The 18724-nt window shown below is 45.0% G+C and overlaps 1 protein-coding gene across 6 annotated transcripts in view; it reads left to right on the plus strand.

The window, feature by feature from the left end:
* npnta (nephronectin a) overlaps positions 1-18724 on the plus strand; it is a 48056-nt gene that overhangs the window by 8705 nt on the left and 20627 nt on the right. For 2 of the 6 annotated variants that reach the window (XM_020043915.2, XM_010888524.5), the window contains exons 3-5: positions 3465-3521; positions 6114-6206; positions 14281-14379. The exons of 1 other annotated variant lie outside the window; for it this stretch is intronic. In XM_020043915.2, coding sequence (XP_019899474.2) covers positions 3465-3521; positions 6114-6206; positions 14281-14379 — 249 coding nt within the window. The remainder of the gene's footprint in view (positions 1-3464; positions 3522-6113; positions 6207-14280; positions 14380-18724) is intronic. 3 more of the 6 variants (XM_010888525.5, XM_010888526.5, XM_010888527.5) reach the window with 3 other exon arrangements.

The raw sequence follows: 18724 nt of genomic DNA on the forward strand, positions 1-18724 counted from the left end.
TAATTTTCTTGTCCACCAGCTGTAATTGTCATGACTAATGCTGTAATCATACTTTCTGTTTGTAGAACTTTTGACATTGTGGCCTTTTTTCGTGGTTGTAAACACTCACTATGCCACACTGCTTGTCTCTATCCAAAGGTATTTGCCTCATTTCAAGGTCTGTTGTTTCCTTTTGTCATCGGGCCCTCTTCTGATGGCCTGGTCCCAGCTCTGTTAGTGTTGTCCCGCATTAGCCATAGAACATGGCAAGACAACAAATACACACCGATCTGGGAACTGGCTACTATAATGGCGGCCGTCCAAGTGTCCTTGTGTTCTCCTCTAGGTGAGGGCACTAGTGTTGACTAACCTCAGTGCCTGTGGGCCCACTTACTGGTGTCAGATTAACATTCTGCCTCAATGCCAGCTGACTCTCCTCCCGTCTCTGCTTTATCCCTCCCTCCTAATTGGAGATGGAAAGAAAAACAAACTATGGTAATTGCAGCTTGAGAAGTACATGTTATGGTAATGGCATACCGACTCGGGGGAGCATTCTCAAGACGTAGCAGCGAAACAGGATGTTTTCGCAGTCGCTGTTACTTGTGGCAGCTAAGGTTCTGATATTGCTAAACTAGCTAGCTAGACGTTCTGCTGTCCTGTTTGCATAGGTCACCATGCTCATTATGTTTCTTCCTGGTCGTTTCGGGCTTGGCTTGGGTCCTCCCAGCTGTCTGTGTTGGTCCAACAGGCAGAGAAGGTTGGCTCAGAGTAGACAGGAAATTGCAGAATTTAATGGATTTGTTTTTTATGATTCTATTTGGGCTTGGCGGTTAAAAAAAAAAGAAAAAATAATCTAGTCTCCATCACATGCATCAGTTGGAAAATACTCGAAACCAATATGGAATCTAGCCAGTTGAGCCAACCATTGTGCTCTCTCAGCTGGTTGTTGCAGCGGAGGAGAGGAGGGGACAGATTTTCTAAATAACTGAGAAATTGTCAAAACCTATTGTGACTGGGGTCAGTGAAGTCTGCCACGTCTGTAGCGGACATTTACCGTGTTAAAGTCCTTTAGGTGGGCAGATACCTTTTGACGGGGTTCGACAGCAGTGTGTTATCCGTGTTGTCTAACTGTTCCAAAATACACGCCAGGAGTCGCACACATTCAATATCACGTCGAAAACTCGCTGACTAGACCTCGGAGAGTTGCCCCCTCTCTTTCTCTGTCTCGAAAGCTACTTTTGCCCTCCACCTGTTTTTGAAGGAGACCGTCAGCCATCAATCCCAACCGGTGCGCTAAATCAGTGGCGTAGGAGGAAACCAGGGTTCTCACTAACGCCTTCAAATGCCCCGGACCGAGCGTACCGCACGAATCCAATCACTCGAGACCTCAATCAGTACTCCATCACGCCGCCACAGGGCTGATTTAAACTTCGGAGATTGAAGGAGGCCAGTCGTCATGGATTACAGCTTCCACCCACTGCTGTTTTGGGCCGGGCCCGGGAGATTAGATTGGCGGTGCTATCGGGTTCAGGCTGTCTACAGCCCTGCTAGAGTTCAATGATCGGTTTGGGTTACTTTATCGCGAAGAATGGGGACCGGAATAGGTCTGCCCAGAATTTAAAGCTGCCTGTCCTCAGAACCGGCAGAGAGAGGGAAAGAGATAGGGGAGATTGGTGGTTCAAGGAATGACTAGAAGAGGTAGAGAGAGTGACTTGCAGATTGATTACAAACCAGATCCATTTGTACTACACTGTGATTGAACGCTTTAAATCAGTCGGCTGCTTTACTTTAAACGTACACAGAGATGCATTTGCCTTGTTTGGTCTCTCTCCAATGACTACATCTAACTCGGTCAGGATGAGAGCCGACCACAAGCCAGGAGACGTGTCTCCCTCCCACCTATTTATTAAGAACAAACGGATTGTGCTCCAATTATGACGACGAACTAGTGTGTCAAGCCAACACTAAACAAATAACACCGAGAGACAGTTTAATCTCATACATCCTGCAAATGCCTCAACCTCATATTACAGGTCATCGTGTCACTATTTTCCTCTGTGGAAGGGGAATCTAATCTTATTGTGTCACTACTTCCCTCTGTTTCTTTCTGTTTCTCTCCCTCCATTTCTTTCCGTTTTGTTTCTCTTCACGTTTCTCTCTTTACCCTTCTCTCTACTTCTCTGATTCTCTCTCTTTTCTCCCTAAGAATGTATTCAAACTAAGCCCCAAATTAACTCTCCATTATGATCTAGTGCTTTGATCCCAGATTTCAGGAATAAAACATTTCCTGAAATCTGGGATCTAGAGGGCTTTGAATTAGTAATGAAAACCATTGATTCTCAAAACAACACAGTTTAATCTTAATATAATACAGGCATAGGCACATTCAGCTTTGTCATAGGACGGTTGGGGGGGTGGAATATGATTATAATAATTATGTCAAAAATATACCCTGCATATTGACCACCGCTGAACCACAAATTATTTTCGGATCACTACTGTTGCCAATGGGAATACCTAATGTCCTAAGTTAAACTAATTTGTAGTCAAATTCCTCATTTGCATCAGAGTTATATTTTATACAGCTTTTTGGGGCCCAGACAAAAATAAGCTACCAGAGTTGGTCCAGTGTTGGTCACTGACACTCAAATAAATTAAATAGCTTTTTCTTAACTAATTTCTTTAAGGCCACTGAACTAAATTTATTTAAGCGTCTGTAAAATTCACACCATAAAAACGTGATGATGTTGTTTGATATATTAGAATTATGTAGAAGGATTCTGAAATACTAAGAAGGCCCAGACACATTGAACTTTGATAGGAATGATCAGACTCTTGCATTAACAGTCTGTAAACAACCTTGTACAAAGGATTTCTCAGACACAGAACAATGTGCTTCAATCTCATTCAACATTTGTGGGGGGTGTATTAAACGCGTGAAAGGAGAGGTGGGGGAAATCGAGACGCATGATACCGTGGTGTTCATTTCGAAAGTGTTAGACACGAAAAGCCTGCTTTTTTCCCCCATCCACTTGTGATTTGAATAGTTTACAAGCAACGCAGTTAGGCAGCATGATGACAATCCCTGCGGACACTGAGACGGCATTGGACCGTACATTGAACAAATTAAAATATCCACTTTGTAAACATGTGAAACATAGCTGTTGGCAACTAGCAAGGTTAAGTGATGAAACATTTACCCTACGGTAGCAAATCCTAAATCACTAAGCATGTTAAAGTTAGCGACTGCGCTAGCTGCGCGTTTGCGAGACGTCCATCCTCCGCGGTTAATAACCTTGTAATGTGTGTGACTCCTAAGCACTGTTGGCGGTGCCGTGTGCGAGGCTACAGGAATGCTTTGCTGGTCAGAGGGAGACCAAGCAGCACGTCTCTCTGGCTCTCTCATATTTCTTTCCTCTCATCCAAGCAAGACAAAAGGCCCGCTGGAATTGTCTTTTCTTTGTGTTTGCCCATTTGTTTTACAGCAGACATCTTCGCCCTAACCCACATGGTAGTCGGGGGAATAAGGTGTCCACCACAAGGTTAGCCTCTCCACATATTTCTTTAAAAATAATGTTTTGGCACGACGTGGTCCTGATGGGCGGTGAGGCTCACACATCCTCGGAATCCTGGGTTCACTCACTTATTTATGGTCTCCCCCGCCCTTCTCTGTCTAAACCCCCCCTACCCCCCCACCCCCTCTGCGAAGAAATATCTTCTCCCTCGTGGCTCGAGATGTCTGCAAAACATTCTGGTGCTTCGACCGCCGCTTGGCATTCGCACCACCCGCGTTGACTATATGTTAACTTCCTGTGAGTCTGAGATCCTAATACAAGCCAAATATGCAGCTGCCGAGTGCCCGGGCACGTCAACGAGAGCCTGAGAGTCAGTCGTTGTTTATTTGGTCATCTTCTGTCCGATTAGTTAGTAATACTTAGCTGGGGTGTGCTTCCTAAATCCAGTGACAATCACCCAATAGGCATCCCAGAGACCCCAATTTAGACAGTCATCCTTAGATGGGTCCCAGGGATGTCTGCGGGAATGCCTGACGCAAACTGGCTACGAATGGGTGTCATCAGTAGGTATTCAGGGAACGAGAAGCGCGACGTGAGGCATGTGGTCGATGCTCTTTACATCTGCGGCGGCCATTTTTAGTCCCTCATATCGTTTGATGTGGTCTGCTGAACCAGGGGTATTTCCCTGGGCTGTACTGGTTTTAAAAGGCTGACCTTTCTCTGAACTGACCGGCCATGGATGGGTTACCCACCCACCCAGTGTAATAAGTTAAAAATAAAGCCCCTTACGTACTGTGACTCTATCTGCTTTATAAATAAATGATTTAATTGACCTCGCTTGGCCGAAATCACTGGCCCGATAAGGACTTGACCTAGTGAATGAACCGCATCCAAAGTGTTACCAAAGTGAGTTCAGCATTTTTGCCTTCAATGCCAAATTTGGATAAGGCTGTCTGTTTTTTGAAGGGGGGGGTAGTAGTAATCTATGCGGGGGGGGGGGGGGGGGGGGGGTAATCTACGCGGAGGTGGTTGTCTTAATATCCATTAACTAACACTGTCTCTATTCTATCAAAGGACACAATCAAATAAAACCGAATGAGACTGGGCCACGACATCTGAGAGATATTTAAAGGATTCCCCCGCACAGTGCCTTTTATGACATTCAATTCTACGTGCAATATTCTGAGTGGAAATAGTGGCCCACGCTCACAAGTTCAACCTCTGCGATAATCCACTCCACTTCACAAACTAATTCGATTTCAATTAAAATGATGTGGAGGGACAGAATATGTGACAAGGTGAACTCGTATTGTCTGTCTAATATAATGGAGGTGTTCGTGGCTGGGTGTGCCGTTATGATAATGCAAAACTCGCGTAGCCCCGTACTGCATGTTTCCTCATATTGCTGCATATGGATGCCACACGCTTGAATTTTTTTTACATCTCACTGGGCGCTACTGCAGTACACCGCTGAATGCATGGGTGTGATGCAGTATAGATGTATCACCCTCTGTATCAGACACTCAACAGCCCAGTACGAGACAAGCGCGCTCATTCAGACATGTCCAAACGTGACGTGCACAAACACACACGTGCCACCCCTGACTCCCCTCACGCTCTCCATGCCTGGCCTTTGGACTCCAATACCCACCGTAGAGTTAATTAACTGCCCAGATTGGTCCCTGTTGTGACAGACCTAATGAAGCTTTTAACCGACATTAGTACCAGTTGGCTGAGGCCCTCCATATCAGTCACGTCTGAGAATTCTGCAGCGAGCAGTTGGACTGAAACCCCGGAGCCCAACAGGCAACCAGCCCGCTCTGGTTCTGTATCACCTGCCTGTTTAGTGCACTACTTTGGAGTACTTTGGACCTGACTCCCCCTGCTCCTCTAAACACCGCTTTTACACAGTGGACAGAACAAGATTCACTGCTTTAAATTGTTTCCACTGTATGATAGTGAACACCATGATAAAAGATAGCATTTGTTGTTTCTAATGCTTTTAACAGTGTACTTACTATGAGATATTAGGCTGTTCTTATCTTTTAGCTGTATTGGATCTTTTTCCCACAGTAAATGTCAATACAGACACTTTTAAAGGGAGGAGGATCAGGATTTCAGTGCTGCCACTAAGTTGAAGTAATTGAATAGCGTTCAGTTTGGAATGGATACACAAAATGGCCAATGAAACTGGTTACACCCTCCCTATCGGCCAGCACTCCAAAGTATTACTATTTAGAAGTATAGTTTCACTTGAAAATAATATCTCTGCCGAGTGTCAAACCACAATTCTTGTTTTTGTGTTTAACACACACACACACACATACACACACACTGTACCGTGCCTGTATTGTGATGTTTTTGCTTGGCCTAGCGTGTCAACTGTTACTGATCAACGGGTCGTTGAATATGTCCGGGATGAAGTGCTTTGTCAAAACAAAAATAGTGTCTGCGTGTTGATGTCCTAGGATGTTTAGTTCACAATGTAATGCGGGTTTATGAAAGGATCGTTGATCAGCCCTCCTTCCCGGACACTTCATGCACGCCCCGAGTATGTGCCAGGGGATTCCTCCTCTCACCTGTCTCTTTCTCATCCATGGGAATGGTCCTCCGAAACAGCTCTCTGCCAGCGCGGGTGTAAGCATGGGGACTGCGTCGGACCAGACAAGTGCAAGTGTCACCCCGGCTTTACAGGGAAGACCTGCAATCAAGGTAAGAGCCTCCGGCACGTCACACGCTAAGTGGGTATAACACCGGGGATGTGACACGCATTGCTAACATAAAACCCTGCTACACTGGGCCTGGAGAGGCTACTCGGTATGTTCTGTGTGTTCTGTCCTTACACTGCAACCCCTCCCTCCTGAGAGAGATAGGTGGGTAGGTAGGTAAATAGTGATGTGAGCAAGCTTCCTTACACTTAGGGCTTCAAAACCTCCATCTACTTCCCGTCCGCACATTTTCTGAGGTGAACGAATGCAAATCTAAATCCAACCTGGCCTCCAAGCGATGGCATGATCGTCGTTGTCTTTGTGTGTACCGCAGCCACACGCGCTCTGGCGATCACCCACTCACCAAACAGGTGACATATTAATGGTGCCGTTTTGTTCAGTGATTCATAAAGGATGCATGATCAAGGCTAGCTACCCCCTTAGTAGTTTAGATACTATAATCACATTGGTGGAAAATCCCTGAATCGGCACAAATGGAAATGCTTGCTGTGTGTCTTAGACCCCCCCCCACCCCCCCCCCCCCCACACACACACACACACACAACCACAGAGACACACATACAGAGTGATGGCTGGAGTGCAACCTCCCTTACTTGGATAACATCTCAATTACTGTTCTGCGATAACTCAGTGAGCTGAAAATGCAACCCAACCAGTAGCCCATGGAGACCAGCAGCAGCCATACAAGGGGTATGTGCGCATTTGGTATTATTAGTGTGAGTGTGTCTGTGTGTGTGTGTGTGTAGGGGAAAGCAGAGATAAAGACGTGATTGAAAACATTGAATTGAATGAGTCCCTCAGTCAGAGTGAGTACCTTCCAGGTGAAAAGTAATGGCTTAAAATGACTAGCACATTTCTTGCCCTAGGACAGGTAAAGGGTGTAGCATGTTATTAAAAAAAAAAGAGAGAAGATGAATAGGGTGGACTAGGGGGTGTGTCGTAGACCTTTCTGGAATTTAGGGAGTCATCCTACATTTCTTCTGTCGAGGTGACTCCCTTAAGATTGCCTTTGACAGGGTCGTTAGAAAGATAAGCAACCGTGGGTCATGTTCATTAGGAACCAAGCGTGGGGGCGGGGCTGACTACTTGGTCCAATAGCATTCGCACCTTTCCATTGCGAGCCACGAGCAACACATTCCTGACAGCCCTACCACTCAGACTAGGACGGACATTGCTGTTCTATCCATGAATAATAATTGGTCTTGTAATGCAAACTATGAAGAAACTAAATGCCTAATGTGTAAAGCTAGCGGTTAAGGGTGAATGCAACTAATGAATTAATTAAGGGCTTTGCCTTTGACAAAGAGCTTTGGGTCAGCTCTTTAAGAGTTTTCAAGCAGCGCACGCTTATTTAGAGGTATGTCTTCTACTTTGTCTCATAGAGATAACCTTCAGCAGAATCATCCCAACTTGATTCTCATAGCTGTAGAAAGGCCATACATTATTTAAAACCTATAGATTGGATTTTCTTGATTCAAATGACTTTGTTGTTATCCATTGATTTGCTGTCCACCATTGATTTACAGTTCCTCATTTCAGCATTGGACACATGCTGAATGTTAATTTTCCTTTAGGCCGATACTCGATTGATCTCTTTTATATTGTATCCATGTTTGGTTTGTGACGCACTTAGATGTGGTGACAAAGTATAATGATTATAAAATGTAAATATTTTTGGGGATCTGGAAAATTATATAAAAATTTGCAAAGCTAACACACACTCTTTTCCAGAACATTTTGCTACCTTTTTCAGATATACGGTATCTCACAAAAGTGAGTACACCCCTCACATTTTAGCAAATATTTGATTATATCTTTTCATGTGACAACACTGAAGAAATGACACTTTGCTACAATGCAAAGTAGTGTGTGTACAGCTTTTATAACAAAATAACTCAACACGCAGCCATTAATGTCTAAACCGCTGGCAACAAAAGTGAGTACACTCCTAAGAGAAAATGTCCAAATTGGGCCCAATTAGCCATTTTCCCTTCCTGGTGTCATGTGACTCGTTAGTGTTACAAGGTCTCAGGTGTGAATGGGGAGCAGGTGTGTTATTTGGTGTTATCGCTCTCACACTCCCTCATACTGGTCACTGGAAGTTCAACATGGCACCTCCTGGCAAGGAATTCTCTGAGGATCTGAAAAAAATTGTTGCTCTACATAAAGATGGCCTAGGCTATAAGATTGCCAAGACCCTGTAACTGAGCTGCAGCACGGTGGCCAAGACCATACAACAGTTTAACAGGACAGGTTCCACTCAGAACAGGCCTCGCTATGGTCGACTAAAGAAGTTGTGTGCACATGCTCAGCATCATATACAGAGGTTGTCTTTGGGAAATAAACGTATGAGTGCTACCAGCATTGCTGCAGAGGTTGAAGGGGAGGGGGGTCTGCCTGTCAGTGCTCAGACCATACACTGCACACTGCATCAATTGGTCTGCATGGCTGTCGTCCCAGAAGGAAGCCTGTTCTAAAGATGATGCACAAGAAAGCCCGCAAACCATGTCCTGTGCTCTGATGAGACGGTGGTGTCAAGCATGTGTGGCGGCAACCAGGTGAGGAGTACTAAGACAAGTGTGTTTTGCCTACAGTCAAGCATGATGGTGGGAGTGTCATGGTCTGGGGCTGCATGAGTGCTGCCGGCACTGGGTAGATACAGTTCATTGAGGGAACCATGAATGCCAACATGCACTGTGACACACTGAAGCAGAGCATGATCCCCTATCTTTGGAGACTGGGCTGCCGAGCAGTATTCCAACATGATAATGACCCCAGACAACCCAAAGACGACCACTGCCTTGCTAAAGAAGCTGAGGGTAAAGGTGATGGACTGGCCAAGCATGTCTCCAGACCTAAACCCTATTGAGCATCTGTGGGGCATCCTCAAACGGAAGGTGGAGGAGCGCAAGTTCTCTATCATGCACCAGCTCCATGATGTCATCATGGAGGAGTGGAAGAGAACTCCAGTGGCAACCTGTGAAGCTCTGGTGAACTCCATGCCCAAGAGGGTTAAGGCAGTGCTGGAAAATAATGGTGGCCACACAAAATATTGACACTTTGGGCCCAATTTGGAAATTTTCACTTAGGGGTGTACTCACTTTTGCAAATTTACACTGTTATACAAGCTGTACACTCGCTACTTTACATTGTAGTAAAGTTTCATTTCTTCAGTGTTGTCACATGAAAAGATATAATTAAATATTTACAAAAATATGAGGGTTGTACTCACTTTTGTGAGATACTGTAAGTCCCTCAAAAGCTTTTAGACACCCTCCAATACTCTGCTCTAAAAGTTTAGTTAAAGGAAATGTTTCCATACATTCTCAACTGTGAAGAAAACACACAGAGATGGAGGGGGCAGAAGGCCACTAGCCTGACCTTGAAGTTGCCTTCCCGCAGCGTGATAGATGCTTTGCTCACGCTACTCGCCATTTGAAGAAGGCTTTAAATCTGCAGAGAACCTTGACGAAGCCATTTCCAAAGCTTCTGATATTAGTTCCCACTGCCACCCACTCAACATTGGCACGGTACTTCCTGCGACTGGCCGTCGTCACGAGGGCAACTCCCAGCTGAACATGATTTGTTTGTTTGGGGCCGGTCAAGATGTTTAAGCCACTGCCTTCGATGTATTACCGCAGCCTGGGTTGAATCTGGCCCACCGCTCTTTCAGCAAGAAAAACAATTTCCTCTATCTTTCCCCAGTGTGTCTATAAAACAGTCTCCGAAAATGTGTCTAGAAATATAAGTGAAAAGTGATTGGCTCAGGTCTCAGCGTGGATGGAGAAAAGCTTGACATAATGCCTGTCATCAAGCTATCCATGCATAAGAAATAGGTCCTCGCTGATGTTGCTGACATCCAAAACCTCTTTCGGCTGTGCAAAGATCCAGCGTTGCCTTAGTAAGCAACATAATTCTGTGCGTCAGAAAACGGACTAAACATATCACTCGTTTGCTTTACCAGGTACAATGAGCAAGCAAATGAATAGAAGAAGCCACACCAGTTTGTCTCAGGTTTGGATTTAAACTGTCTTTCTGGGATTTAGTTCCAGATTTTTTTTATCCCAGCCCAGAGTGTTTTCTGCATGCTGATTTTTACTCAGACCAGGGTGTTTTCTGCATGTTTATTTTTACTCAGCCCAGGGTGTTTTCTGATTGCTGATTTTTACTCAGCCCAGGGTGTTTTGTGCTAGCTGCCTTTTGCTCAGCTGAGTGTTTTGCTGGCTGCCTTTTGCTCAGCCCAGAGTGTTTCACGGAGCAGGGAGAGCATCAATTGAGTGCATCACCTAAACCCAGCAGGCGCTCTGTTTCAATCACGGTTGTTTAAAACTCATCTACAGCTTGAACCCAGGTCCGACAACCCCCCCCCCCACCCCCACTCCAAGACACATTCCTCTTCCACAGTAAGTGAGTGGTGAGGACACACAGATGACCCTTAAGGCATCGTAATCAACAAAGCTGCTAAAACACCTCAACGTCAACAGCAGGCAGGGAACATAGGGATTCCTTTCCTGTCTTCCTTCAGATATTCTGGATTTCTGTTGACTCCCGCTCCTTTTGGAAGAGAGGGGATTGTTTAAACTGCCCCTTGTTTCAAGGAAACCTTGCACAACAATGCAGTGGTTATTAATGAAGAGAATTTCATAGCCCCTGGAAGAGGAAACCGTACGGAAAAACAGTAAGCAGTATGTTTGGACAATAGAGAGAAATGTAGAGGTAATGTTTTATTTAGTCAGGGATTGTGTAGGCAGCTCAACTGCCTCCACATTGGCACCCTGCACAGATGGTCGACAAGGTGCCAGGAGTCCACTTAGTTGGGACAAGCTATGTTTTCAAAACCGATGTTTACATTATATCTGATTATTTCTAGATACAACCTCTGGCAGCATACCGTATGTAGGTATCCTTGGCAGAAAGTGTACTCATTATCCTTTGATAGAATGATCAGAGGTGCTGAATGGGAAAACATGTACTTTCCCTGTCCTGTCAAAACCCGAATTGACAGGATATCTAGAGTAAATCAATTAGGTTAATATCAGAGAGCACCTTTTCGCACGACTAGGTATCGAAAGACGGTTTTAATTGATTTTCAACTTGACTTTAGATGACTCCTCATCCTAAAGTACGTTTACAGGCCGAATTGATATGCGTTTCTGGGCCTGTGTCTTTAATCGGCCATTATCAACTTCAGTTAAACGTAAGCCCCCGGTAGATAGAAATTATGGAAGCAATCAGGGCATTTGACCATGTAAAAATGATGGCATATTTGGTTTGAGATTTCACAGTAATAAAAAGACCCTAACCTTGGATTGCAGTCTATCTTGGCCCATAAACTATCATCATTTTGTCCCTATAATTTGTGATTAAAATCAATGAAACTATGAATTGTGTCTCGCTATGGATTCGGTGTCATATCATCAACCAACCCAGCAGTAGCACCATCATTCACCGTGCGCAAAAACCCGTTAAAACGTTTTTGGCAATTAAGCTGGTTTTAAAATGTTCTTTTTTGAGACGCCTCATGACTTTAAAGGGGCAATCTGTAGTAAAAAAATAAATAAAAAATTCTGTATTAATTACTTACGGACTGAATACATTTTTGTCATGGTTGGGCAATAGTGGGGCAGCCAGATGTGTATGGTTGTTGTGTCACCCCAAATCAAATTCATTACCAACATAATCCACTTAGCGCCGCAAAGGCATTGGGGGCGACACACATACGCGCACGCACGCGCGCCCCCTTCCCTCTCACAGATCAGATCTCTTTAATAAGATGCTTATTTTCCGCAGGTTGTAATTAAACCCTCATCACCTGCTGTTAAGGGACTGTAAAAGGTCCGGAGAAGGAGGGAGAACTACCTTACTACCAGACATCAAAGGGAATACACCACATGTGTAATGGTCTACAAGTCAGGTGGTTTAGAGGGAGTGGCTGTGATTGGGGCTACTTTTCGGCCCCTCGCTTCTGCAGAGTGTAGGTGCTGAATGTTTTACGATCTTTGAACCCCGCTGTATGAACGACAGCCGTGCATCATGGACAGTTGAGTCCGTGTAGGTGCTGAATGTTTTACGATCTTCGAACCCCGCTGTATGAACGACACCCGTGCATCATGGAGGTGGTCAGACCGGTCCGGTATTCTGCAGTCTGACGGTTTGCAGCCGTATGCTTCTATGGGGTCCCTGTTTGTCAGACTGTAAGCGACGCCCGTAACGGCGCTGCGCCAGCGTTTCGGGAGGACCCCGCTTTTTTTTAGTCTTTTTTTTTTTTTGTCATTGCGGCCTCTTCGCAACATAGGCGGCGCTGAGGGGCCATGAAAAGTTGTGCAACGATCACAGTGGAAATGAACGATGTATTTAAGCAGCGGTTTGAACACACGTGAGACAGACCGCCTGGCATTCTCATTTCGTCCTCGTTTGGCTCAGCAGGCAGATTTCCAATCGTGCGACGTCTGGCAAATCGTGTCACAGCCTACTTACAGGTTAATTGTCAGACCAGCAGTCAGGTGTGTGTTGTAGCCGCGAGTTGTTATTCATATTTCAGATATGTGAGACTGTAGCGACATTTTCTTGATGAAATCCCAAGTGAAGACAGTAAAGTGTGATGGGGGAGGGTAATAGATACATAGTATAAGATCCACACATGCACAGAAGCTTCCATATCTTTATTGACAGAATTTATTTTCACTGTTGGTCTTTATACAATAACTATGTGATGTCCGAAAGCTCTGTTTCTTTCTCGCTATTTTAATGTGTAGGTCTCTCTTCCTCTCTCTATCTCTCCCTAAGTCTGAGTTGAGTAGCACTCAAACTTTTATGTCAACTTAAGCATTTGTGAGAGCACCAGAGCTAAGATTTGGAAGCTGCCTTATACTTCTGGCAGTAACTCTGAGGTCTGAAGTTAAACACCCTTGTTTGAAACCAACTTAGCTTGGGTTTGTTTTCACTTTCAAATGAGCCTGTTTCAGGGTTTAATGACACATTTATCATCTGGAAACTTAACACTTACGCTCTCTCTCACTCCCCCCTCTCTTTCTCTTTCCCTCCACTGTCGCTCTCTCTCCCTCTGTCTACTTGGTGAGTGATTTTTTTTTAAAGCTTAAAGTCAAACACAGCAGCTGCCACAGGGTTTTGAAGGATACTTCTTACATGTCGTCAAATTATTAGCTGTGCATTGTTCCCTTCCCATACATGTAGTTTGTCCCATTTCTACAACATGCCACTCTTAATACAGGGTCAATGAATGGCCACTGGACGGACAGGCAGGCAGGCAGGCAGGCAGAAAAGCGGCAGGCACAAAGACAGACAAGAGACCCTGGACTGGATAAAGTTGGTGAGGAACTGGTTGAGGAATTACCGCCTGGTTGAGTTTCTTGAGCCAGTCACCACTCCCTCGATAGCAAAACACGTGAACGATTCTAATGGCACCGAGCGCCAGGAGCACTGGCTTTTTTGGCCATCCTGTCTGGTTACTGTAGGTGTCGCATGAGGACGAGGGCATGGGGAGACTCGTGAGGCTGGAGGCGGGAACAAGTCTCCAGGCTGACGTGACTGCAGTCAGGCCTTTTGCTTGACGCTGCTGTTGAAATGGAAACCTCAGTTTGTCTTTGAACTCACACACACACTCACGCACACACAGACACACACACACACACACTTTGAACTCCAGATATACAGACGGAGGGGTACGGTATGTGCATTCAGACTGATTATACTCTCTGACTCCTAGACACTATTTCATTTCATCCCTGGCCCAAAGGAATGCTGACGGGGGGAGAAGTCATCAAAAGAAGCTGAAAAAAGGAGAAACAGCCTCTATCCCGTTCTTTCTCCGTTGCTGCGAATCTACTCTGCTCGTGTCCAATTCCCACAAATGTAATCCTCTTTGCTGCATAATATCCTGTCTGCTCACCAGGAATGCAGTTGTGGTCAAAGGTGTAGGCTACTAATGAGAGAGAGACCAAAAAAAAAGAAAGAGATTTATTTCCATACCCCTGTGAAATCTTTCTCTCACTCCATATCTGCTGTTTTCTCCCCCCCCCCCCCACCCCCTCTTTAAGAAGAGGAGCCGGACTATGTAACACCACTAACATGGGACAGTCACCCCCCTATCTTTATTCATCTGGGCCACCAGCCGCCAGCGGGGGTGTCAATGGAGGGTGAGATATACCCTTTAATCGTTGGGTCCCACATGCATGGTCCTCTGGCTCGGCCCGGTTGAGATTACATGTCCTCTGCTCCTTTCTCCCGCCATCTTGCCTCCTCCTTATGCCAAAGCCCCGGCACGCAGCAGACATGATGGAGCGGGCGCTAAGCATGCCGCGGGTCCACCCTGCGCCACGTACCGCTGTGCCTTGGCACCAGATCCCCTTTACTGGAACGAACTCCATGCCCCAGCCGCCGGTTTTTCATCCAATCCTTCTCTCTCTTTCGTCCCTCCCTCCCTGGCCTTCTTTTCCCTAAACTCCGTTTTCAGCCTTCCCCCTAAGAAGCGGCTTCACCTGTCAGCGCTTAGAGCTGCTGGGCTGTTCCCTGTCGCGTTTGCTGTCGTTCTGCTTTCTTGTCTTTTTCCGAACCGTCACTGACACCAACATGGGATCTCATGGTTTCCCAGCCACCTTCGAACAACATCGAGTTCATTCTACTTAAACGGCTGCATGTTCTTGACCAGAGAAGCCTTGGGTATTCTTTTAACGAGTCAGAAACACGCCACCGGCACCTCATGCCTCGAAGCATTTCACCCAATTAATCTTTCGCGCTTCTCTCGCATCCGTCTCTCTGTTCCCATTTCCTCTTTCCCTTATTCTGTTCTCTTTCTTTCTCTCCATCTCTGTGTGTCACATCGCAGCACTTGCTTTTTCTACAGTTAATCTACAGGTAACAGTCGTTTCTCAGAGTAAGCCTCTACCCCGAAGACACATCACACAGTCCCACTACCTTGTCAAGTGCTAGTTCTGTGTTTCCCATCTTGTCTGTCTTGTTTGACCTATCAACTGTATCTGTCTCTCTCTCTCTCCTTCCCGTTAGCCATCTTTCTCACCGATCTTCTCTGTCCTCCAACAGGGAGCAGACTGCTGTGCGTGTCATTTTGGCATGCTGTGCTCGTTGCTGCTCAGAGCTTGGGCTGTGTGCGAACGTGACCCATTTCACTCTGGTCATCCTCTTCATTTACATATTTAAGATGTTTAGAGTTGGCACCGCCTAATCACCAGTGTATGTCTCTCTGTGTCTTTCTTTCCCTCCCTCTCCTTTCTTCAGTTTCAATTGAGTTTCAATAAACAATGTTTTTTCTCTGTTTTGTTCTGTGCCTTTAAACTCATTCTCCCCAGGAGCTCTTATTAGTGATGAAGGAAGAGCTCCAACGGACAAAGCAAGACTGACAGTGGGAGAAATGGCTGGCAAATACCAGCGCCAGGGTTCTAAACAATTGTGTGTGTGTGTGTGTGAGAGAGAGAGATTACCAAGCTGTCAGGGAGAGTACTTGCCAAATGAATGACAAGAATGAAAAAACACGGATGGTGACCAAAATAGCAGACCGCAAGAATAGCATAGCAGGAGTTGTAACTAGTTGAGAGGACATTGTATTTGAGTGTTTAGATATATTGCTGAAGAGAGGCTAATGATAGCTAGAAAAAAAGCACTAATCAGAGGCATTTTGAGGATTTGAGTACATTGGGAGCTTTGAATTATTTATAATTTCAACATAGCTAAGTAGCTATGTCCTGTTTATATTTATTCAGTTTTTATGAATTAAATATAATTATTAATGTTTTTCCATGACACAGCCTTCCTTAATTAAGGCATAGAAAGGAATAGCTTCTGCTAATTTGTTTTCTGACTCTAATAGACATATTGGATTTAGACGAAGATTGATGAAGTCTAAGAATGTCCAGCACTACACCCAAAATAGGCTATACATTTCCCCTCACTCTCTTTGCCAGAATAGGTCAACTCTTGGAACACTCTTGCAATCTCTTCCTTAATGTGACGTCTTAAACCAAATGTGTGCCTGTCAAGTTAACAGCTTGTAAGCTGATAATAAAGCTGATAATAGGTAACATGTCTGAACAGGCTTGTTATCATACCGATAGGCTACGTGAAATGGTTTATTTATAGTGTTCCCCTAGAATTTGCAATAAAAAAGAAACAACATAGGCCTAAGGTAAAATGGGTCGTATCTTTTTAGAGGCTTTAGCTAGAGAAGGTTTTCAGGGAAGTTATGGTGAAACTCTTGACGACTAAAATGGCAGTGCCCATGCCAGTAAAGCAGTATACTTGAAGTGTATTATGTTGGAACCACTTATGTGGTACTGTAGTACACTAAATAGTATTACTATGACATTTAAGTACTATTTAAATTGTAATAAATCAAGAGACCACTGCACCTTTTTCTTTACTTTCCAAAAAAGTTGAAAAAGGAGATTTTGAGTGAGGAACAGAAGCGTTCAATTTGCTGTGGTCTCTTAATTCGAACCCTTCTGTTCCTCACTCAAAACCTTCCTTTTTGACTTTTTTGGAAAGTAAAGAAAAAGGTGCAGTGGTCTGTAAATCTTTTCCAGAGCTGTATACATCAGCGTGTTAATATGGACACTTTTTTCGTACAGTATACTTAAATGATTTAAATTCTATATTGGTACACAAATATACTCTGAATCTATTTAAAATGTATACTGTATTTAAAATACCATATACGAACAGTATTAATAAGGATATAAATATGCAATTTTTTTATTTGGGTAAACTATACATTTAATGCTAAAAAGGGTTGCGAATTGTGTTACCGATATTGTAAGTACCCAATATATTCTGTATACTTATCTCTGAAGTTCATCTCAATTACATGTTTCAACTAATTTTGAGTGTTCTTATAGATAATTAAGAATTGCCTGACTGTTACTAATGACTGTCTTTCTGAAGTTCCTCCAAAAAGAAAGCGTCTTCTTTTTCACAGTCATTGCGCCTTCATTTGAAATCTCAGCTAAAAAGGCACTTTAATTTCTAATTATGTTGATGATTAGCAGGAGTTGAAGTTGTATAGGATGACTTTGTTCATAACAGCTCCAATTGCACCTCCTCTTATTTAGCGTTCAGGTGTGTACAGTGTATTGGTTTTAAAAGTGAAATAGTGTTTCTGGCCCTCTAGTCAAAACTAGACCACGACTAACAGTTGCGTCGCAATTTACAGGACTGAAATAGATGAAAGTATTACATTCACAACCCTGTCAGTCAGTCAAAGTGTCATCTCTTAACCTGTCATGCATTGGAAATTGACTTAAGCCCAGTGGCACAGGAGAGGATTTAAACATCATTTCTACCCTGCGCCTAGCATGCCACTGACGTGACCCTGGCAGGTTAGCCAATTACCAATAATACCTGGGTGCCCGGCCCGAGATGCGCTCCATGCCGACCCTATTCATCTATTTACATCTTTGGCATATGTCAGAGTAGGGGCGGGCGTGCCGGGGGACGAAGCACTCAGAGAATGGTATTGCCATTCCGTGCATTGCCACCAAGCTAAAGATGGCGCCGACCATGAACTTGCACTGAAGCAAGCCAGGCCAAATGATGAGACACGGGGTACAGTTGAGATGGTCTATTTTAAAGGTGAGGCCTTAAATAGATTGTGGTCTGGACATGGATAGGGAGGGACGGTGGTGAATGTGGAAATGATCTGGTCCCTGTGCTCCCAAAGGACCCTACTTTCCAGGACACTATAGCGTCCACTTCCAGATAAAGTACACTGAGAAAAAAGGAATCCATTAAGAGGACCACGGTTGAATTGAATTTAGTATTTAAGTCCTGTCAGGCTGACTCCCTGTCGGGAACGCTGCCTTTCTTATTAAAAATAAAGATAACTTCAGGCGCTGAGCTTCCAATACATTCTCATCAAGCCCACACAGCTTCTTAACAAGGCATCGTTTTCTAATAACATTTTCATTTCCTGTAGGTCTGCGCTCCAGACATTTGCATGATAAAACACGCCGGTAATTGGACGTCCGTCCGTCCGTCCGTCCGTCCGTCCGTCCCCCCCCCCCCCCCCCCCCCCCCCCCCCCCCCCCCCAACGACGACGGCGTCGTCAAGACAACACGCACGCGGGGGTATTGTCGTAACCCTTGGAATTGCGTTTAAAAGGTGACCTGGGCCTAGGTGAGGGACAGAGTACAGCAGTAAGCCGCAGGGTCTCTTTTTACCAACATCCGGCTTGTGAGAAAGGGGAGCGGAGGAGCAGAGTCCCAGCCGGGCTTGTCTGGACACGGAAACGCCTCACTTCCTCCGGGCACTCACCTGAAAACCGCCCCCCCCTCTGACGTACAAGCCCTCACAAATGGATAGGGCCCGGTTTGACCCAGATTGACCGGGTGACCTTTTGGCTAATTTGACATTTGTTGCCTGAGTGTTCCTCCCCTTTTCCCCTCCGACGTCTTCTCTTGTCCTCTCTCCCTTTCTGCCCCCCCAGGTCTGATAGTGGGCAAGCCCTTAGCTCGCTTTTCCCTCCTCCATCC

This window comes from Esox lucius, chromosome 25 (assembly GCF_011004845.1).
Source record: "Esox lucius isolate fEsoLuc1 chromosome 25, fEsoLuc1.pri, whole genome shotgun sequence".
Lineage (NCBI taxonomy): Eukaryota > Metazoa > Chordata > Actinopteri > Esociformes > Esocidae > Esox > Esox lucius.